The following is a 23,685-nucleotide window of genomic DNA, read 5'->3' on the forward strand; positions in this document are numbered from 1 at the left end:
CAAACGTAGCACAACGCAAAAACAAACCCAAAGTGTGCGAGTTCGAATCATATCACGGACAACTTTAGCATTTTAGCAACGTTTCAGCTACTTACTACTTTTTAGCTACTCTGCAACTACTTAGCATGTTAGCTAACCCTTCCCCTAACCCTTTAAGCTAACCCTTCCCCTAACATTAACCTTTTTAGCTAACCCTTCCCCAAACCTTAACCCTTTAACTTAACTCCTAAACTTAACCCTAACCGTAGTCCTAACTCTTAGCCTAGCTACAATTAGTAACATATCATAAGTTTTGCAAATTCTCAACATATTGTAAAATTGTAGCAAATTTGTAAAATTTTTCAAACCAACAAACCAAGTAAAGACAAGGATGGTCAAATGCACTTGAAAGATGGGTGGAACGCAAAGAATTTCTAAAAAGACCAACACCAGCAGAAACCTCATACATATCCAGAGCTGAAATACTGCTGAATGTGAATTGCGAGAGACCAATAAAAGCTGCAATTAAACTACAAAAGAGTGGAAAGGCAGCTGGAGCCGACAACATTCCAGAGGCCTTTGAGGTGATATCAACGCATCTACAGACATGCTCTATGAGGGGTCTGGGAAAAGGAGAAAACACCCAAAGAATGGGCAGAGGGGCACATTGTCAAGCTTCCGAAGAAAGACGACCTAAGGGAATGCAGGAATTACTCTAATGTCTATACCCTGCAAAATCCTGAATACGATCATCCTCATGCGCCTCCAAAAAACTGATCAGGGACCAGCAGGCCAGGTTTAGGAAAGACAGACAATGTATGGACCACATGGAAACACTACGCATCATCACAGAACAATCAATAGATAGACAATTATAGCCAAAATATCATATTATATTTTTCAACCAAAAGTTGATCTCATTTGAGATAATTTCCACACTGCCACGTTGGGCTGCAAGATATGGGCAGAAATCTAGGCCTTATTTTTAAAGACATACTCCGGGACTTTAGCGACTACTAAGTATTTTTTAAACGTCCTGCTTTGGGCTAGATGTGTCAATGTATAGTTCATGCATGCATAATCTATGACCAGAATTTCTGTCGTACCTCAATTAACCACAAAATCCCTAGTTTGAAAGCAACTGTTTTTCTGGAAGTTGTGCTGCGCCATTTTCCCCCGCGTTGGCGAGCCCCTAGCAATTCGAGTTCAACCAATGAGTTTCAGCTTCTAGCTATATGAGTGACAGCTAGCAAGATGCACACACAGAAGAGCGAGAGAGAGCAATGACATAGTGCACATATCTGCAAATACATATCTGCAAATATACGTAGTACTCAATTTTTGGGGACCACTTTTAGCTCGTGAGCGCTACTTTCAGAACTAGTGGCTAAAAAGTATACAAAAGTACCAGAGAATCCCTTTAATGAAATATTGCAATTGTGATTTGACTTGCAATTTAGATCAAAACACTCGGGTGAACTGTTGGAAATGGAATGATTATTCTAATTCTATAGTTAAAATGTAATAGTTGAATACAGTATTGTTTGACAAGACCAGAGGGCATCCCAGAAACACTTGGAGGAGTGACATCCAGGCAGAAATGACTGAAAGCGGCCTCAATTAGTGTGACCTGGAAAAACTTGCCCCGAACTGAGTGAGGTGGAGGATATTTGTAAATGGCCTATGCTCCTTACAGGAGTCAAGGGATTAAGTCAAGTAAGTCAAATCTTGGCCAGGAATCAGGACTAGCCTAAATAAAGCCAATGCAACTGCCTGTTTTACAAACAGTACAGCACGGATGGGCATTCATAAAATTGCATTGCGGGCCGACACTGTAGGCTGCACTATTCTAGATTTGCGGGGATATGAGGAGGGCAGCCAGGACCGGGCCTGAATACAAAGATGTGTGTGTGCGTATGTCTGTGCATTTTAAACACAGAGACCAAAGCCCACAGACACAAAGGCACCGCTCTGGGACTCATTGTATAACTGACACAATAACAAAGCTGTGAACTGACTGCAGCCAAAGGTCAGTCATAACTCACATTTTCAGTCCCAGAAACATGGGACACTATCGTCATCAACCATCATCACCATTGCGATTTTATATTTCAGTCACCGTGAACCTAATGGACTTAAGGGGCTGAACCATAGCATTTTTACTATGATGGAACTGAGCCTATAACTAGAAAGCTGCTAATAATAAAATAAATGCTTGAGCCAATAGTTTCTATTAGAACTTCAACTGAGTGTTTTGTTTCATCAGTTAACTAGAGTATGTGTTGTTGCTAGAGTGGAACCATAGGGAGGTCACAGGTCCCAACTGAGGATCCTCTGAAGTTAGTACCAGAGACCTGGGGGCATATTCAGAAAGCATCTCAGAGTAGGACTGCTGATGTAGAATCAGTTTTGTCTTTTAGGCAGTGCTGGAAAAAGTAATCAATTGTCATACTTCAGTAAAATTAAAGATACCTAAATAGAACATGACTCAAGTAAAAGACACCCAGTAAAATACTAGCTGAATAAAAGTCTTGAATTTTACATTTACATTTACATCATTTAGCAGACGCTCTTATCCAGAGCGACTTACAAATTGGTGCATTCACCTTATGATATCCAGTAGAACAACCACTTTACAATAGTACATCTATATCTTTTAAGGGGGGGTTAGAGGGATTACTATATCCTATCCCAGGTATTCCTTAAAGAGGTGGGGTTTCAGGTGTCTACGGAAGGTGGTGATTGACTCCGCTGTCCTGGCGTCGTGAGGGAGCTTGTTCCACCATTGGGGTGCCAGAGCAGCGAACAGTTTTGACTGGGCTGAGCGGGAACTGTGCTTCCGCAGAGGTAGGGGGGCCAGCAGGCCAGAGGTGGATGAATAAGTCTAAAAGTACACTACATGGCCACATGCTCGTCGAACATCTCATTCCAAAGTCATGGCCATTAATATAACAGCCTCTACTCTTCTGGGAAGGCTTTCCACTAGATGTTGGAACATTGCTGCACATGAGCAGGAAAGGGCCTTCCCCAAACTGTTGCCACAAAGTTGGAAGCACAGAATTGTCTACAATGTTGTTGTATGCAGTAACGTTAAGATTTCTCTTCAATGGAACTAAGGGGCCTAGCCCGAACCATGAAAAACAGCCCCAGACCATTATTCCTCATCCGCCAAACTTTACAGTTGGCACTATGCATTCGGGCAGAAAGCATTCTACTGGCATCCGCCAAACCCAGATTCGTCCGTCAGACTGCCAGATGGTGAAGCATCATTAATCATTCCAGAGAAGGCGTTTCCACTGCTCCAGAGCCCAATGGCAGCAAGCTTTACACCACTCCAGCCAACGCTTGGCATTGCACATGGTGATCTTAGGATTGTGTGCAGCTACTCGGCCACGGAAACCCATTTCAAGAAGCTCCCGACGAACAGTTATTGGGCTGAAGTTGCTTCCAGACGCAGTTTCAAATCAAATCTTATTGGTCACATACACATATTTAGCAGATGTTATTGTGGGTGTAGCGAAATGCTTGTGTTCCTAGCTCCAACAGTGCAGTAGAATCTAACAATTCACAACAATACACACAAATCTAAAAGTAAAAAAATGGAATTAAGAAATACATAAATATTAGGACGAGCAATGTTGGAGTGGCATTGACTAAAATACTGTAGAATAGAATACAGTATATACATATGAAATGAGTAAAGCAGCATGTAAACATTATTGAAGTGACTAGTGTTCCATTATTAGAGTGATCAGTGTTTCCGTGTATGGGGCAACAGCCAGAGGTACAGGGTTGATAAGGGGGATAGTCATTTAGTTCAGTTAGCAACAAGTGTTGCTGACATAGCCGAATCCACTAATTTGAAGATGTGTCCACATACTTTCGTATACAGTTGAAGTCAGAAGTTTACATACACTTAGGTTGGAGTCATTAAACCTCGTTTTTCAACCAGTCCACAAATTTCTTGTTAACAAACTATAGTTTTGGCAAGTCGGTTAGGACATCTACTTTGTGCATGACACAAGTAATTTTTCCAACAATTGTTTACAGACAGATTATTTCACTTATAATTCACTGCATCACAATTCCAGTGGGTCAGAAGTTTACATACACTAAGTTGACTGTGCCTTTAAACAGCTTGGAAAATTCCAGATAATGATGTCATGGCTTTAGAAGCTTCTGATAAGCTAATTGACATAATTTGAGTCAATTGGAGGTGTACCTGTGGATGTATTTCAAGGCCTACCTTCAAACTCAGTGCCTCTTTGCTTGACATCATGGGAAAATCCAATGAAATAAGCCAAGACCTCAGAGAAAAAAAATTGTAGACCTCCACAAGTCTGGTTCATCCTTGGGAGCAATTTCCAAACGCCTGAAGGTACCACGTTCATCTATACAAACAATAGTACGCAAGTATAAACACCATGGGACCACGCAGCCGTCATACCGCTCAGGAAGGAGACATCAGTCAGGAAGTTAAAGCTTAGTCGCAAATGGGTCTTCCAAATTGACAATGACCCCGAGCATGCTTCCAAAGTTGTGGCAAAATGGCTTAAGGACAACAAAGTCAAGGTATTGGAGAGGCCATCACAAAGCCCTGACCTCAATCCTATAGAAAATGTGCGGGCAGAACTGAAAAAGCGTGTGCGAGCAAGGAGGCCTACAAACCTGACTCAGTTACACCAGCACTGTCAGGAGGAATGGGCCAAAATTCACCCAATTTATTGTGGGAAGCTTGTGGAAGGCTACCCGAAATGTTTGACCCAAGTTAAACAATTTAAAGGCAATGCTACCAAATACTAATTGAGTGTACGTAAACTTCTGACCCACTAGGAATGTAACGAAATAAATAAAAGCTGAAATAAATCATTCTCTCTAATATTATTCTGATATTTCACATTCTTAAAATATAGTGGTGATCCTAACTGACCTAAGACAGGGAATTTTTACTAGGATTAAATGTCAGGAATTGTGAAAAACTGAGTTTAAATGTATTTGGCTAAGGTGTATGTAAACTTCCGACTTAGCTAACACAAAGTGCCATTGGAACAAAGGAGTGATGGTTGCTGATAATGGGCCTTTGTTTGCCTATGTAGATATTCCATAAAAAACAGCTGTTTCCAGCTACAATATTAATTTACAACATTAACAATGTCTACACTGTATTTCTGATACATTTGATGTTATTTTAATTGACAAAAAAATGTGCTGTTCTTTCACAAACAAGGACCTTTCTAAGTGACCCCAAACGGTGGTGTACATATACCCCCCAAAATTACTTAAGGAACTTTACACCACTGGCTGGTCGTAACGGTATTGTTTATTGTTGTTCTTAAAATTTGAATTCTATATTGTGCCAAATTTGCGCACACCCCATGTTCCAAAACATTGTCATGGAAAATATTAATGATGTTTCCAACTACCAATCAGTAACTGCGTGTTAAATCCAGCTGCATATTGAACGTTGAGATTTCTGAAAGTCCAGTCTCTTTGGCAAATAACAGGAGTGTTAGCTAAAAAGACTGGTACCCAGACTGATCTACTGGACTGGAGGTATTCGATAGAAGCAGCCAGCCAAGCCTGGTATCGATGCCTCTAGTCCAGGGGGTACCAACCTTTTCTTTTTTTACCCCTTTTTCATGGTATCCAATTGGTAGTTACAGTCTTGTCCCATCGCTGCAACTACCGCACGGACTCGGGAGAGGTGAAGGTCGAGAGCCATGCCTCCTCCGAAACACAACCCAGCCAAGCCGCACTGCTTCTTGAACCAATGCCCGCTTAACCCGGAAGCCAGCGGCACCAATGGGTCGGAGGAAACACTGTACACCTGGTGACCGTGTCAGCGTTCATTAGCACGGCCCACCACAGGAGTCGCTAGTGCGCGATGCCAGCCAAACCCTCCCCTAACCTGGACGATGCTGGGCCAATTGTGTGCCGCCCCATGGGTCTTCCGGTCGCAGCCGGCTGCGACAGAGCCTGAACTCGAACCAGGATCTCGACCACTGCGCCACTCGGGAGGCCTGTTACCAATCTTTTCTGAGTCAAGATCACTTTTGGAGTCAAAAGGCAAGCCGAGATCTACGGCTCAGATTTCTTTTTAAACATGACAAAAAAATGGAACCCTATGCAACATTAACCTAATAAAGATAGTTCTGTAGAAATTAGGTTTGTGCATTAGGCATAATACATTATCACAGCATATTGGCTATGCTTGGTCTACCAATATTGTTCTTGTCAGACCATATTATATTTCAAAACTTGAGCTTGATAACAAAATAGATCAGCTGTTGTATCACTTGCGAGGCACAGCTGAGCATACATTTAAATAATTCGCTTTTTTATTTTACTGGACTGATGGTACCTGCATCTGATGGTCAGTCTCAGCGGAGGGAGAGAGCAGCAGAGGGTCGACCTCTCACGTTCCCTGCTCTCTCCTTTCCTTCGGTGAGATTGACCAGAGAAAGGGGACACCGTCTCCCACCTGGTGGCGAGACTCGAGTCGCACCACATTATTTCTGACTCATGCACAAATTCATGTTGTTCCTATGACAAAAGAAAGTGAAATATTCCTCGATATTAAAATAGACACGACAATCTGCTAATAATAAAAACGCAGGCCTATCGATACACTTGGCTACTCATTGATTGCAGCTGCAGTGCTGGTTGTAGCATGAGTGGAAGTAGGGCATTTTGTTTTGTAAAAGTGTTGAATAAAAACAGTGTTGACAGTGCTGAATAAAAACAAACATGAACTCACTCATAAAAACATTAGCTCTGTGCTGTATTTGTTGACAGTTTCTCTCTGGTCATGGTTTTAAAAGTTATAAAATCTCACATAGGCTAGTATCAAACTTTGCCGTGGGATCGTAGAAGCTGTAGGCACGGTGATTTTTATCTATCCGATTGGCCAGCGCAGTAAGCACACTTAATTTAGCAATCCTGGTCCACCGGGTAGGTGGAGTTTGTCCCTTCAGACAAATGAAATGGTTGAAAATGGGAACACTTTGCCTACCCAGTGTGCAGGGCTTTTGAATCAAGTGCACCTACCACCAACAGCACAAGACTTTATCGCTGGAATTTCTACAGAAATGTTTGGTGATCGACTAGGTATGCTTTGAAGATTAACCAGTTGGTCGACCGGTTGGTGACCACTGCTCTAGTCCCTTACACAACAAAGAGGCAAGCCCAGGCATTTACAACTCTAAAATTTTGAACACAGTGGCTCTATTCACAGAATAGCTGTAGATGACTATTGTGGAAATCCTGCTTCCAGAGAGAGCACAAACACATTACTAAACATTTTGACACATCGTAGGGCTCAGAGTGGATTAAATATTTAGGTAGGTAGGTGAATGTCTGTGTGTCATTCACCTCAGGGTGTCCTGCTTTTTTCAACAAGTATTTTCTACTCTACAAGTACAATGTGGGATCTACTGTATAGTCAGTGGGTGTTGTAAGGATGGTTGAGTGAGAGTGATGAGAGTTACAGATAATATTGGTGTATTTCTTAGAAAACTAACCTTGCATGCTTGGCAAAGGCCTCCTTCAAAAAGTGGGTGGAAGGTTGCCGCTCGTGTTTTCCCACATGAGAGGCAAAACTCTGTCAGAAAAAAGACAGATGAAGTCTTCAGACTAAAGCACCTTTCGCAGTTTATGTTCCATAGCTGCATCAATTAGAGATATTTTTTGGGAGAAATGTCCGAAACTAAAATGAGAACATACCTTCTATACTTCTGTTATTCTTCAAAACTTCATGCACCATTTGTTCTGAAGGGCAGAGAGGATACACAGAGACACACATCCAAGTCAATAATCAAGACAGGTCTTGAGACACATGAACAATAACATACTACTGTATAGTAATAAATAAAAGGGAATTAGCTACATATGTTTGAAACAGACGACTACAGGTTCGTATTCATTAGGGCATAACATTTTGAAAAGTTTTGCAACAGAAATGGGAAATTAGCGTTTCTTATAGGACAAATCTAAGTAGTCCCTCCCTGTTTCAGTCTGTTTTCTTCTGTTTGGTGCCTAATGAATACGACCCTGGTACCCCAGGTTGACCCGTTTGGTTGACCTCTGACCTCTACTGTAGACCTCCTCAGGGCTGCTCTTGGCCTTACAAAGACTGATGCGGGGCCTCTTGGCTGTGGGGAAATACTCTAGCAGACTGACGTCCAACACTTTGTGGTTTAACGGGTTGCTGTCTAGAGAGGACACATACAGAACAAAAACAACAGTCAAATTACAAGACAGATTAAGTTATCGCCTAAACAAAATGTTGTAATACTTTTATCTTACTGACAGTAAATTATTGCCCAAGTAATATCAGGGTTAAAGTAAGCCGGTACAGTCCGGTACGGAGTAGACGTTACGGCGTACCAGTATAACATGAGCCTATCACAATAATTAAAACAAAGACGCCAAGAAAACTGAAGGCAATTACAATATTATTTATCATTACTGCATGTCAGTTGCATGACAAATGAGCGACTGGAATTGAAACCGTGAAGAATACACTCCAAAATGCAGTGTGGTTTGACAATAAATGTTACATTTTGTGAAGGCAGAGGTGAGTGTCAGAGACTGAGACTCTCGCTGACAGCAGTGGACGCATCATTTCAGGTTACAAGTGTAGGCCTAATGAATGTGTCACACCCTGATCTGTTTCACCTGTCCTTGTGATTGTCTCCACCCCCTCCAGGTGTCACTTATTTTCCCCAGTGTATTTATCCCTGTGTTTCCTGTCTCTCTGTGCCAGTTTGTCTTGTATGTCTTTCAAGTCAACCAGCGTGTTTTCCCGTACTCCTGCTTTTTATTCTCTTTTTGCTAATCCTCTCGGTTTTGACCCTTGCCTGTTTTCTGGACTCCGTACCCACCTGCCTGACCTGACCTCGAGCCTGCCTGTCACTCTGTACCTCCTGGACTCTGATCTGGTTTTGACCTTTTGCCTGTCCATGACCACTCTTGCCTGCCCCTTTTGGATTGATGAATAAATATCAAGACTCAAACCATCTGCCTCCCGTGTCTGCATCTGGGTCTGGTCTTGTGCCCTTATAGAATGACAATTACTGAATGTCATTCATTATACTTTTTGGTGTTTTGTAAGAGATGTTTCTTTCCATTCATCAATTAATCAATCAAATGCATTTATAAAGCCATTTTTACATCAGACAAGATGCCACAAAGTGCTTTCTAGAAACCCAGCCTAAAACCCCAGGGAGCAAGCAATGCAGATGTAGAAGCATGGTGGCTAGCAAAATCTCCCTGGAAAGGCAGAAACCTAGGAAGAAACCTAGAGAGGAACCAGTGTCACACCCTGATCTGTTTCACCGGTCTTTGTGCTTGTCTCTGCCCCCCTCCAGGTGTCACCCATCTTCCCCATTATCTCTTGTGTATTTATACCTGTGTTCTCTGTTTGTCTGTTGCCAGTTTGTTTAGTTTGTGAAACCTACCAGAGTTTGTTCCCCTGCCCCTTTCTTACTCCTGTTTTCTAGTCCTTCCCGGTTTTGACCCTTCTGCCTGCCCTGAGCCTGCCTGCCGTTCTGGACCCTTTGCACCCTCTCTGGATTACTGACCTCTGCCTGCCTTTGACCTGTCATTTTCTTGCCCCTGTATTAGAAATACACTTTTGTTTCTTCGACACTGTCTGCATGTAGGTCATACCTGAAACGTGATAACCAGGCTCTGAGTGTGGCCAGTCCTCTTCTGGCTGTGCCAGTTGGAGATTGTAAGAGTACATGGCCATTCATGAAATGGTAGTTGCACAGTGCACTGTATGGATGCAGGATTTATTTTAGAGTGGATGAAGGTGTGCAGGTGGCGAGGCTTACAGGAGCCTATTGAAGTGATTGTTTGAAAATTAGATGAAAACATTATGACTGGTTGTGTTTATGCCCTAAATATAATCTTGACTATAAGTCCACAGACATCTTAAGGGATTCATTCTATATACTTTCACACCTGGTTAATCCCCTGACAAACCCATCGAACCCTAACCAATGGAGTACTGTGGATGACATGAAGCATACTAGACAGGAGGCAACCCTTAACCACCCCTCCACTCTAATGAAATAGCAAAGTGTCAACATACAGTTAACAGACAATGTCCAAACAGAGACTGGGGGAGAAAGACAGAAAGACAAAGAGAAGGGCGAGTGTGTGGGATGCCAAGTAGAGACATAAATAAATGATGTAAGTCTTCTAAAAACAGCTTATCAAGAAGCAAATGATTAGAATCAGGTGTGCTAGATTGCGGTTGGAGCTAAAAACTCACAGGACGGTAGCTCTCCAGGAACAGGGTTGGAGCTAAAAACTACAGAACGGTAGCTCTCCAGGAACAGGGTTGGAGAACCTGATCTAGAGAAAGTAATGGTGGAACTCTTAAATCTGTCAGCAACTATTGTTTCACAGCACTAACCAGGGCTATTCTTTAAGTTGGGTGCTATAACAGTGATACATTGGACTACAGATATGCTTCCTAGCTTATTCCGGCAAATTCACAATTATTGTATGATGTGAAAACTGAAAAAACGGCAGCTATCCCTTTAAGGGGCCCAAAGTGGACAAGACAGGACAGAAGGGGGCCAGGAGAAAACCCCAGCCACGGCATTTCGACCTTATATTGGCTTTAGTTGGTGAGTCTCACCAGGGTTCTCTGTGGGTTTGAGTCCCTCCTGGCCCTTAGGCAGGAAGCCCCCGTTGGCCCAGTCCAGCATGGGCTTGACCTGGTCCTCTGGCCCCTCTGACTCACACGGAGGGAATGGCTTCTCAGCACGCAGACTGGCCATCTGAGAGAGAGAGGGGGAAAGAGAGGAAAGGGAGGAGGCAGGGTGTGGAAGAGGGAGGGAGGGAGGGAGGGAGGGAGGGAGGGAGGGAGGGAGGGAGGGAGGGAGGGAGGGAGAGGTAGAGAGGGAGGGAGAGGTAGAGAGGTTGTAAATGAGAACTTGTTCTCAACTAGCCTACCTGGTTAAATAAAGGTGAAATAAAAATAAAATATACAATTGCTTGTGGGAGTATACATTTTAGGGGAAAATATTATAGGCCTATTTTAACAATGTTCAATTTTAACTAAGTTAAATTAAAATATCCATGTGACATTGTCACATACAAATATATAACCTGACATTTGATATTCTTAATTTAATAAAACAACAAACTTTTAAATGTAGTTTTTATCCTGTGCACCCCATAAAAAAAATATCCCACTTGTTTTATTTGTCTGCCAATCAAAGTGCCACAGAGTGCCACAGAGGCTTAATGCCTAGCAAGTAAAGTGAGAGATCATTGTTATTTGTTGCTATTTGTAGACAAGGACAGGGAGCACAGCAAAATGTTGCCTCAATTAGCCTAGCTAGCTAGCTGGCTCGTTTAAGTAACTTCTCTTCTTCGATTTGATGCAGTCAACACAGGCACTGTCAGATGGGACTATAAATAACATATGGCATCAACAAGTTAGCGGGAGTTGACTAGGCTTCATTGCATCTCTCTCTGTCTCTCCCTGTTTGCTCTGCACACCCCTTCCACACACACTGGCACCTCCCACCGCCTGCTTCTGCAGCAGCAGAGCGCATTGCCTCTACCTTGAAGAGCAAGTGTTCAGGTTAAAAACATAGTGAAGTTTAGAAAACACACGTATTACGAAAATCTGAATACCCCCCAAAAAATGTATGATATTTTTCGAATAGTAACATTATTTCAAATTCCCATGGCTACTGTCTGTCTGTTTTGTGAAGTTATTAACAGGCCCTAGTATTGAGTTCAAGGAAATGCAGGGAAATTCCCGGACCCTGTCTTGACATAAAAATGTATATACAGTACCAGTCAAAAGTTTGGACACACCTACTCATTCAAGGGTTTTTCTTTATTTTTACTATTTTCTACATTGTAGAATAATAGTGACGACATCAAAACTATGAAATAACACATATGGAATCATGTAGTAACCAAAAAAGTGTTAAACAAATCTAAATATATTTTATATTTGAGATTCTTCAAAGTAGCCACACTTTGCCTTGATGACAGCTTTGCACACGCTTGCTCACTCTGTGGTAAATTCAATTGATTGGGCATAGGGCTGTGGCGGTCATAGTCAGCTGGTGATTGGCAAGCAAATAACTGTCGCTCTCACGGTAATTGACCATTAATTAACATAAACACATTTAGCATCTTCTGGCATCCAAAGATATTTCAGTTTTTTATTTTTAATGCATTTCTAAAAATGTCTAAAAACCTGTTTTTGCTTTGTCATTATGGGGTATTGTGTATAGATTGATGAGGGGAAAAAATTACTTAATCCATTTTAGAATAAGGCTGTAACGTAACAAAATGTGGAAAAAGTGAAGGGGCCTGAATACTTTCCGAATGCACTGTAGAGTAACCAAACCCTCCCCCCACACACCACACATACACACACCCAAAATAATCTCTACATTCTTCTTTCCCCCCTCCTCCTCCCCCTCCTCACCTCCAGTGCCTGGAAGATGGCCCTGCGGTAGGATGCCAGCTTGGCGTAGGAGGCCTGGTTGAAGAACTTGGGGAAAGCAGTGATGGAGTCCAGCTTGTCAGCTGAAACCTGGTGAGGATGATGAGTGGAAGCCAAGGACAAGATATTAGCAGGTGGAGATATGGAAGGTTAAATGCTCATTCATTGCTTTACTATAAAACAAGGTCCGTATTCACAAAGCGTCTCAGAGTAGGAGTGCTTAACTTGGATAAGGTGCCCCCTGTCCATGTCATGTTATTCTTTATGCTCTACAAGAGGACTGATCATCGACCAGCACTCCTACTTCGTGTCGTATGAGCCTCGTTTACACCTTGCACTAATATGTGGGGTTCATGATCTTATCAATATGATTCAATCACTATCTAATCAAGGTTTATCGTTCATCTATCCACTATGTCCACATTTTGACCAGATTTCCAAGTCCCTCCCTGTATGCAACTTCTTTGCATTCAGATAATATGAATGTTTTTATTTATTTTAAGAGACAATTATTGATGCTGTAAGTCATTGGTACTGCCTGTCAATGATTTTAGAGATCAGTATAATGCTGATTTAATTAAATGTTTTGACCATCCAGATCTGTCTACACTTGATTGATTTCCAGACACAATGCTTGTCTGACTACCTCCAGAGGTGGTCAGGAAGATCTGATCACAACCAGATCACAATTGTCTACACCTGTCTAAAAATGTGGGCACAATCAGAATGTGGACAAGATAAGGACAAAAGGATGAATGTTAGCCCCGGGTATAAACAGGGCTTTTGTCAATGCTGACCCTGAAATATAGCAGACTTTATGACAGACATGATAACATCCAAAATGTTTCTCTCTGCCAAAACAATGATGGAGTGTTGTGATTGTTGTGAGTACACAGGGTGAGAACCCTCCTCCTCAATTCTCACCTCAGAGAACTTGCCATCACCGAACCACTGCAGCCACCTCATGCCATGAGTGGCTTGTCGTTTGCCCGTGGCGCGCCAGGTGACCACGATGCCTGGCCACCAGGAGAACCCCTTGATCTTCCCCCACACCAGCTCTCCAATGCCAAAACCCTTGTTGTCCTGCGAGGGGAGAGGACGGGGGACAGTTGGAGGGGTAAAGAGGTGTGTGTGTGTGTGTGCGAACTAGATTTGGAATTTGAAACAGGTGGGTCTTTGACTCTAGGACATGTCAGCGCATAGACAATCCGCCAGGTGCACATCATCATAATGGATATACCAGTGCTAGGGGACTGTGGGTTCCATTAGTCTTGTTGTGGATACAGGTTGGCCTCCAAACACACATTAAAAAGACTCAGTCTTACTATGAGACTGTTATACTTCATTTACTTCATCTGCCACTGACTAACCGCACACCACACAGCTTTGTAGACCTGTGAGGTTACAGACATCAAAGACAATGGAGGCAGAGATGTACAAACACACACAGTCAGCCATGCTCCAAACACACATTGTCTCTGCAGGTGGACAAAAAGAAGAAGGGATGGGAGACTTCTATGATATTATCCACTTTCTCCTCTCTTGTTTTCTGTTAAAACTTAACTCCCTCTTCTATTGGCCCTATATTCCCCCCTTTGTCCTCTCCCTTCTCTCTCCCCCTTCCTCACTTCTTCCCCTCCCCTCTCCCTGTCTCTCTCCTCCCTCCCTCTCTCTCCCTCTCTCTCTCTCCTCTATCCCCTTCCGGTACCTTGTACTCTGGCTGGCAGGCAGGCTCTGTGGTGTGGGAGGTCAGGGAGGTGGAAGAGGTGGAGGTGCTCTGGGCCGAATCCTTAGAGTCCTGCTCCAGGAGCTCCAGGGAGGGGCTCTCAGGGACCACGGACACCAGGGGCCCAGGGCCAACACTGCAGGCCAGGCTCTGTGGAGAGAGAGAGAAAGGTGGGAGGGGGAGAGATGGGAAGGAGAGAAGGTGAGAGGGACACAAAGCATTAAACATTAGTTGGGATTAGGGTTGCAAAGTTCCAGGAACTTTCAATAAATTCCCTGGTTTTCCCTAAATCCCGGTTGGAGGAATCCTGCTTATTCCCTCCAATTCTGAGAATCCTCCAACCGTGATTTCGGGAAAACCAGGGAATTTATTGAATGTTTCCGGAATTTTCAACTAGCTTTATGAGAAGGTTATGTGTTTTGAAGTGTCTTAAAACCTATGTGTAATTACACAATGTTACCAAGTACGAACAACTGCTAAATCTGTATGTGTTTTTTTGTTTAATTTGGTCCCTATCCACCTGATGTTCTCCGCTCCACCCAATCCTAGTTCTTAGCTCCATCAGTGTGTGTTTTAGCATAGTGCTCTTGACCCAAATGGACTCACACATCTACCCAGATAATCCAGACCATCACCTAGGAACCTACTCAGTGTCCTTTAATCCAGACAATCACCTAGGAACCTACTCAGTGTTCTTTAATCCAGACCATCACCTAGGAACCTACTCAGTGTTCTTTAATCCAGACCAACACCTAGGAACCTACTCAGTGTCCTTTAATCCAGACAATCACCTAGGAACCTACTCAGTGTCCTTTAATCCAGACCATCACCTAGGAACCTACTCAGTGTCCTTTAATCCAGACAATCACCTAGGAACCTACTCAGTGTCCTTTAATCCAGACAATCACCTTGGAACCTACTCAGTGTTCTTTAATCCAGAACAACAATTAGGAACCTACTCAGTGTTCTTTAATCCAGACCAACAATTAGGAACCTACTCAGTGTTCTTTAATCCAGACCAACACCTTAGAACCTACTCAGTGTTCTTTAATCCAGACCAACACCTTAGAACCTACTCAGTGTTCTTTAATCCAGACCAACACCTAGGAACCTACTCAGTGTTCTTTAATCCAGACCAACACCTTAGAACCTACTCAGTGTTCTTTAATCCAGACCAACACATAGGAACCTACTCAGTGCTCTTTAATCCAGACCAACACCTTGGAACCTACTCAGTGTTCTTTAATCCAGACCAACAATTAGGAACCTACTCAGTGTTCTTTAATCCAGACCAACAATTAGGAACCTACTCAGTGTTCTTTAATCCAGACCAACACCTTAGAACCTACTCAGTGTTCTTTAATCCAGACCAACACCTTAGAACCTACTCAGTGTTCTTTAATCCAGACCAACACCTAGGAACCTACTCAGTGTTCTTTAATCCAGACCAACACCTTAGAACCTACTCAGTGTTCTTTAATCCAGACCAACACATAGGAACCTACTCAGTGCTCTTTAATCCAGACCATCACCGTGGAACCTACTCAGTGTCCTTTAATCCAGACCAACACCTTGGAACCTACTCAGTGTTCTTTAATCCAGACAATCACCTAGGAACCTACTCAGTGTTCTTTAATCCAGACCAACACCTTGGAACCTACTCAGTGTTCTTTAATCCAGACAATCACCTTGGAACCTACTCAGTGTCCTTTAATCCAGACAATCACCTTGGAACCTACTCAGTGTCCTTTACTCCAGACCAACAATTAGGAACCTATTCAGTGTTCTTTAATCCAGACCAACAATTAGGAACCTACTCAGTGTTCTTTAATCCAGACCAACAATTAGGAACCTACTCAGTGTTCTTTAATCCAGACCAACACCTTGGAACCTACTCAGTGTTCTTTAATCCAGACAATCACCTTGGAACCTACTCAGTGTTCTTTAATCCAGACCAACACCTTAGAACCTACTCAGTGTTCTTTAATCCAGACCAACAGCTAGGAACCTACTCAGTGTTCTTTAATCCAGACCAACACCTTAGAACCTACTCAGTGTTCTTTAATCCAGACCAACACCTTAGAACCTACTCAGTGTTCTTTAATCCAGACCAACAGCTAGGAACCTACTCAGTGTTCTTTAATCCAGATCATCACCTTGGAACCTACTCAGTGTTCTTTAATCCAGACCAACACCTTAGAACCTACTCAGTGTTCTTTAATCCAGACCAACAGCTAGGAACCTACTCAGTGTTCTTTAATCCAGACCAACACCTTAGAACCTACTCAGTGTTCTTTAATCCAGACCAACAGCTAGGAACCTACTCAGTGTTCTTTAATCCAGACCAACACCTTGGAACCTACTCAGTGTTCTTTAATCCAGACCAACACATAGGAACCTACTCAGTGTCCTTTAATCCAGACCAACAGCTAGGAACCTACTCAGTGTTCTTTAATCCAGACCAACAGCTAGGAACCTACGCAGTGTTCTTTAATCCAGATCATCACCTTGGAACCTACTCAGTATCCTTTTCTCTTTTTGATGTAATTAGCAATCTCACTGGTAACTGAAATAAAGCAACCTTTTTGCAGGTACTGTAGACTGACAGAGAGACACACAGGGTATGAGAGAGAGGGGAGAGAGAGACAGAGAGAGAGGAAGAGAGAGGTGGAGAGAGTGAGAGAGAGTGAGAGACAGAGGGGGAGAGACAGAAAGAGGGACAGAAAGCGAAAGAGAGAGTGAAAGAGAGAGAGAGCGCAAGAGGGAGAGCGAAAGAGACAGGGAAAGAGAGCGATAGAGCTGTTGAACAAGCACTTAAGAAGGCACTTGAAATCTCTTCACATGATGGACTGCAGACAAGCATGTTTTAACTGGCTCACGCTGCAAACAAGAGACTTCAGAAAATAAACCATGAGGATCCAATTGTACACTGACTGTCACTCCATCCAGGCCGCAGCGTTTCACACAAAGGCAGCTGTTATGGTTGCTGTTTGTGTGTGTGTGTGTGTGTGTGTGTCTCCAACGGTTTGGTTTCTCCTCTGTACCTACCCTCTCATATCTGCTGTTTGAGCGTGACAAGTGTGTGTGTGTGTGTGTGTGTGTGTGTGTGTGTGTGTGTGTGTGTGTGTGTGTGTGTGTGTGTGGTGTGTGTGTGTGTGTGTTTCAGAGTGACAAGCCATTCTTGTTGGATGGTGTGTGTTTCTACAGGTGCTGTCTCATAATTTCTCAGAGAACTGACAGAAGACACACAGAGCTACATTCCTCCAGCCACATGTCATGTCTTGTCCTGTCCTACTCTGTTAGTTGTGCTAATCGTAAGGATGTTGCCATGGTTCAGAGTGATTTTTTTCTATTTCACCTTTATTTAACCAGGTAGGCCAGTTGAGAACAAGTTCTAATTTACAACTGCGACCTGGTCAAGATAAAGCAAAGCAGTGCAACAAAAAACAACACAGAGTTACAAATAGGATAAACAAAAGTACACTCAATACAACAATAGAAAAATCTATATACAGTGTGTGCAAATGGAGTAAGGAGGTAAGGCAATAAATAGGCCATAGTAGCGAAGTAATTACAATTTAGCAAATTAACAATGGAGTGATAGATGTGCAGATGATGATGTGCAAGTAGAGATACTGGGGTGCAAAAAGAGCAAAAAAGTAAATAAAAACAATATGGGGATGAGGTAGTTGGGTGGGCTATTTACAGATGGGCTATGTACAGCTGCAACGATCGGTAAACTGCTAAGATAGCTGATGCTTACGTGAGGGAGTGAGGGAGATATAAGTCTCCAACTTCAGCCATTTTTGCAATTCGTTCCAGTCATTGGCAGCAGAGAACTGGAAGGAAAGGCAGCCAAAGTGGGTGTTGGCTTTGGGGATAACCAGTGAGATATACCTGCTGGAGCGCGTGCTACGGGTGGGTGTTGTTATGGTGACCAGTGAGCTGAGATAAGGCGGAGCTTTACCTAGCAAAGACTTATAGATGACCTGGCCAGCCGATGAGAGCATACAGGCCGCAGTGGTGGGTGATATATGGGGCTTTGGTGCCAAAACGGATGGCACTGTGATAGACTGCATCCAGTTTGCTGAGTAGAGTGTTGGAGGCTATTTTGTAAATGACATCGCCGAAGTCAAGGATCAGTAGGATAGTCAGTTTTACGAGGGTATGTTTGGCAGCGTGAGTGAAGGATGCTTTGTTGTGAAATAGGAAGCTGATTCTAGATTTAATTTGGATTGGAGATGCGTCTGGAAGGAGAGTTTACAGTCAAGCCAGAAACCTAGGTATTTGTAGTTGTCCACATGTTCTAAGTCAGAACCGGCCCGAGGATTGAACCCTGTAGTACCCCCATAGAAACTGCCAGAGGTCCGGACAACAGGCCCGCCGATTTGACACACTGAACTCTATCTGAGAAGTATAGTATGACTACCTAGTCATGTAATCACGGACGGGATTGACAGAATATCTTTTTTAATATCAAATAATGTCTAAGGTACTGTTAGAACAGAGTAATTCATTTCTGTGGGGGTGTCAAATTTGAATGAAAAAATATGTACAATTAAATATGAGGTGGATTTGTTTTTCTTTGTGAGAACATAAAACAACAGAGCTGAATATTTTGACAGACTAGATGGGAGCCCTGGGGTGTATAGTGTCTGTTCATTACGTTGTTGCATATTCAGTCTACTCTGAATGGCGTGTGTCCACATGTAGTGTGTGTTCTCACCAGAGGACTGCTGTGGTGCTCCAGCTTGTTCTGGCGTCCTCCCCTTCTCTGCTCGCGGCTGCGTGGTTTGCTGTGAGGGGCCAGCAGACCGGCCTGGAAGATGGTCCTGGGAGAGGGTCTCTGTCTCAGACCCGAGCCAGACTCCGAGCCCCCCACTCCTGCTACCTTGGCCTTCTGCTGTAGAAAAGACACAGCACTGCTAAACCATGGTTGACCAACTCACTGTCCAATCTGGCTGACCTTTGGACCATCATAAGAAGGTTCATGTCCATTCCAGTATTCTAATTCCTAATTCTACAGCGCACAGTGTCTGGCTACGAGACATCATCATCACCGTTCAGGTTTTGTTGATGAGATGGGGTTCAACACAGACTAACAGCAGGGCTAACTGGTTCTACTGTTAGGATCATCACTTTGAGCACTATGCATTTGTGCAGGTAGTGTTCTCCTGGCATCCGGCAAACCCAGATTCGTCTGTCGGACTGCCAGATGGTGAAGAGTGATTCATCACTCCAGTGTTTCCACTGCTCCAGAGTCCAATGGCGGCAAGCTTTACACCACTCCAGCCGACACTTGGCATTGCGCATGGTGATCTTAGTCTTGTGCGCGACTGCTCGGCCATGGAAACCCATTTCATGAAGCTCCTGCCGAACAGCTCTTGTACTGACGTTGTTTCCAGAGGCAGTTTGGAACTCAGTAGTAAGTGTTGCAACAGAGGAGAGATTATTTTTTACAAGCTACGCACTTCAGCACTCGGGGGTCCCGTTCTGTCAGCTTTTGTGGCCTACCACTTCGCGGCTGAGCCGTTGTTGCTCCTAGACATTTCCACATCACAATAACAGCAATTACCAGGGCAGCTCTAGAAGGGCAGAAATTTCACGAACTGACTTGTTGGAAAGGTGCCACGTTAACCTGTTATGGCTAGGGGGCAGTATTTTCACGGCCGGATAAAAAACGTACCCGATTTAATCTGATTATTACTCCTGCCCAGAAACTAGAATATGCATATAATTATTAGCTTTGGATAGAAAACACTCCAAAGTTTCTAAAACTGTTTGAATGGTGTCTGTGAGTATAACAGAACTCATTTGGCAGGCCAAAACCTGAGAAGATTCCATGCAGGAAGTGCCCTGTCTGACAATTTCTTGCCCTTCTTGATTATCTCTATCCAATACAGGGGATCTCTGCTGTTACGTGACACTTCCTACGGCTCCCATGGGCTCTCAGAAGGCAGCAAAAAGCTGAATCGTGGCTTTGCAGGCTCTGGCTGAAAAAAAGTAGCGCGTTTGGATAGTGGCTGGTCACAGTACTGTGAGACTCAGGCTCGTGCCCGAGTCGACCCCATGCTTTATTTTCTTTCGTCTTTTTACCTAAACGCAGATTCCCGGTCGGAATATTATCGCTTTTTTACGAGAAAAATGGCATAAAAATTTATTTTAAACAGCGGTTGACATGCTTCGAAGTACGGTAATGGAATATTTAGAAATCTTTTGTCACGAAATGCGCCATGCTCGTGACCCTTATTTACACTTCGGATAGTGTCTTGAACGCACGAACAAAACGCCGCTATTTGGATATAACAATGGATTATTTTGAACCAAACCAACATTTGTTATTGAAGTAGCAGTCCTGGGAGTGCATTCTGACGAAGAACACCAAAGGTAATCAAACTTTTCTAATAGTAAATCGGAGTTTGGTCAGGGCTAAACTTGGTGGGTGTCTAAATAGCTAGCCGTGATGGCTGGGCTATCTACTCAGAATATTGCAAAATGTGCTTTCACCGAAAAGCTATTTTAAAATCGGACACCTCGATTGCACAAAGGAGTTCTGTATCTATAATTCTTAAAATAATTGTTATGTTTTTTGTGAACGTTTATCGTGAGTAATTTAGTAAATTCACCGGAGGTTTGCTAGTTCTGAACGTCACATGCTAATGTAAAAAGCTGGTTTTTGATATAAATATGAACTTGATTGAACAAAACATGCATGTATTGTATAACATAATGTCCTAGGTGTGTCATCTGATGAATATCATCAAAGGTTAGTGCTGCATTTAGCTGTGGTTTTGTTTTTTGTGACATTATATGCTAGCTTGAAAAATGGGTGTCTGATTATTTCTGGCTGGGTACTCTGCTGACATAATCTAATGTTTTGCTTTCGCTGTAAAGCCTTTTTGAAATCGGACAGTGTGGTTAGATAAAGGAGAGTCTTGTCTTTAAAATGCTGTAAAATAGTCTGTTTTTGTATTTTTGAGGAATTTGTAATTCGCGCCACGCCTATCATTGGATATTGGAGCAGGTGTTCCGCTAGCGGAACGTCTAGATGTAAGAGGTTAAAAGTCACTGAGCTCTTCAGTAAGGCCCTTCTACTGCCAATGTTTGCCTATGGCGATTGTGTGCTCGATTTTATACACCTGTTATACACCGGTTGAAATAGCCAAATCTACTAATTTCAAGGGGTGTCCACCACAGGAGTTTGCTGAGGGTAGGACGGCTCATAATAATGGAGCGAATGGAATGGCATCAAACACCTGGAAACCATGTGTTAGATGTATTTTATACCAATCCACTGATTCCGCTCCAGTCATTACCATGAGCCCATCCTCCCCAATTAAGGTGCCACCAACCTCATGGTGTCCACAAACTTCTGTACAAATAGTGTACCTTGAGAAGCAACTGCTCTCTATGTATCCCCTCTTGATCCCGCATTCTTTTGTCTCTTACGTAGTTTGAATACTCACCTCACTATAGGAGGAGTCCCAGCTGCACTCCTCCTCCTCAGAGGACCTCTTCCTGGTTCTCTTCCTGCTCCCAGACAACTGGTTAGCATCTGAGTCTGGAGAGAGAGAGGGTAGGAGAGAGAGCAAGAGAGAGAGAGAGATGGGGAGAGACATGGGGGACTGAGTAAGAATGGTGACTGTTTAACTCTGTAACACATTAAAGTTACATGTTTAAGTTAATTCATTGAGCTGTATCTAAAGATATTTTCTTTACAGTTATTTGAGAACTACATACATATTTTGTTGTATTGGTTAGTAATGAATTACGCTTTTGACTGCAAGTTCCAGAATGCCTTGCGACAGGAGAGAGAGTTTGCGACAGTTATGTTATGACAAGTGATTATCCTGACCTTTCGCTAGCAACCAACTTTTATTGTTTTGTAGAATCTAAAGTTGTTAAATGTAACGTGAACAAGTATTATTACTAAAAGAAGCTTTTATTTCAAACCCGACGTCCCGAGACATTACTTTGAAGATAGTTATTCTACAGTGACTTATGAAAACATAAGGTTCAGAGAGTGTGTGAGAAGTTTCGGCTTGAGAGTTGAGAGGAAGCTGCTACTTAATGCGGTAGTCAAGTGAAAGGTGAGAATTTGGTCAAATGAATCAAATGTATTTATAAAGCCCTTTTTACATCAGCAGAGGTCACAAAGTGCTTACAATTGAAGTCGGAAGTTTACATACACCTTAGCCGAAAATATTTAAACTCAGTTTTTCACAATTCCTGACATTTAATCCTCGTAAAAATGTCCTGTCTTAGGTCAGTTAGAATCACCACTTTATTTTAAGAATGTGAAATGATTTATTTCAGCTTTTATTTCTTTCATCACATTCCCAGTGGGTCAGAAGTTTACATACACTCAATTAGTATTTGGTAGCACTGCCTTTAAATTGTTTAACTTGGGTCAAACGTTTTGGGTAGCCTTCCACAAGCTTCCCCCAAAAGTTGGGTGAATTTTGGCCCATTTCTCCGGACAAAGCTGGTGTAACTGAGGCAGGTTTGTAGGCCTCCTTGCTCGCACACGCTTTTTCAGTTCTGCCCACACATTTTCTATAAGATTGAGGTCAGGGCTTTGTGATGTCCACTCCAATACCTTGACTTTGTTGTCCTTAAGCCATTTTGCCACAACTTTGGAAGTATGCTTGTGGTCATTGTCCATTTGGAAGAGATATTTGTGACCAAGCTTTAACTTCCTGACTGATGGCTTGATATGTTGCGTAAATATATCCACATAATTTCCCCTCCTCATGATGCCATTTATTTTGTGAAGCGCACCAGTCCCTCCTGAAGCAAAGCACCCCCACAACATGATGCTGCCACCCCCATGCTTCACGGTTGGAATGGTGTTCTTCGGCTTGCAAGCTCCCCCTTTTTCCTCCAAACATAACAATGGTTATCATGGCCAAACAGTTCTATTTTTGTTTCATCAGACCAGAGGACATTTCTCAAAAAAGTACGATCTTTGTCCAGTTGCAAACCGTAGTCTGGCTTTTATATGGCGGTTTTGGAGCAGTGGCTTCTTCCTTGCTGAGCGCCCTTTCAGGTTATGTCAATATAGGACCCGTTTTACTGTGGATATAGATACTTTTGTACCTGTTTACTCCAGCATCTTCACAAGGTCCTTTGCTGTTGTTCTGGGATTGATTTGCACTTTTTACACCAAAGTACGTTCATCTCTGCGTGGTCCCATAATGTTTATACTTGCCTTGAAATACATCCACAGGTACACCTCCAATTGACTCAAAGTATGTCAATTAGCCTATCAGAAGCTTCTAAAGCCATGACATCATTTTCTGGAATTTTCCAAGCTGTTTAAAGGCACAGTCAACTTAGTGTATGTAAACTTATGACCCACTGGAATTGTGATACAGTGAACTATAAGTGAAATAATCTGTGTGTAAACAATTGTTGGAAAAATGACTTATGTCATGAAAAGTAGATGTCCTAACCGACTTGCCAAAACTATAGTTTCTTAAAAAGACATTTC

General features: G+C 42.8%; 1 protein-coding gene across 3 annotated transcripts in view; it reads right to left on the reverse strand.

The window, feature by feature from the left end:
• Window positions 1-23,685, reverse strand: part of LOC106566802 (DNA (cytosine-5)-methyltransferase 3B-like) — a 73,112-nt gene that overhangs the window by 23,080 nt on the left and 26,347 nt on the right. For 2 of the 3 annotated variants that reach the window (XM_014135214.3, XM_014135215.3), the window contains exons 4-12: window positions 21,659-21,753; window positions 18,919-19,095; window positions 14,175-14,342; window positions 13,391-13,549; window positions 12,449-12,556; window positions 10,631-10,772; window positions 8,067-8,189; window positions 7,702-7,746; window positions 7,500-7,579 (exon numbers count right to left, since the gene is read on the reverse strand). In XM_014135214.3, the coding sequence (XP_013990689.1) occupies window positions 7,500-7,579; window positions 7,702-7,746; window positions 8,067-8,189; window positions 10,631-10,772; window positions 12,449-12,556; window positions 13,391-13,549; window positions 14,175-14,342; window positions 18,919-19,095; window positions 21,659-21,753 (1,097 nt within the window). The remainder of the gene's footprint in view (window positions 1-7,499; window positions 7,580-7,701; window positions 7,747-8,066; window positions 8,190-10,630; window positions 10,773-12,448; window positions 12,557-13,390; window positions 13,550-14,174; window positions 14,343-18,918; window positions 19,096-21,658; window positions 21,754-23,685) is intronic. The other variant, XM_014135216.3, reaches the window with a different exon arrangement.

Source organism: Salmo salar, chromosome 13 (assembly GCF_965601325.2).
Source record: "Salmo salar chromosome 13, fSalSal1, whole genome shotgun sequence".
Classification (NCBI taxonomy): domain Eukaryota; kingdom Metazoa; phylum Chordata; class Actinopteri; order Salmoniformes; family Salmonidae; genus Salmo; species Salmo salar.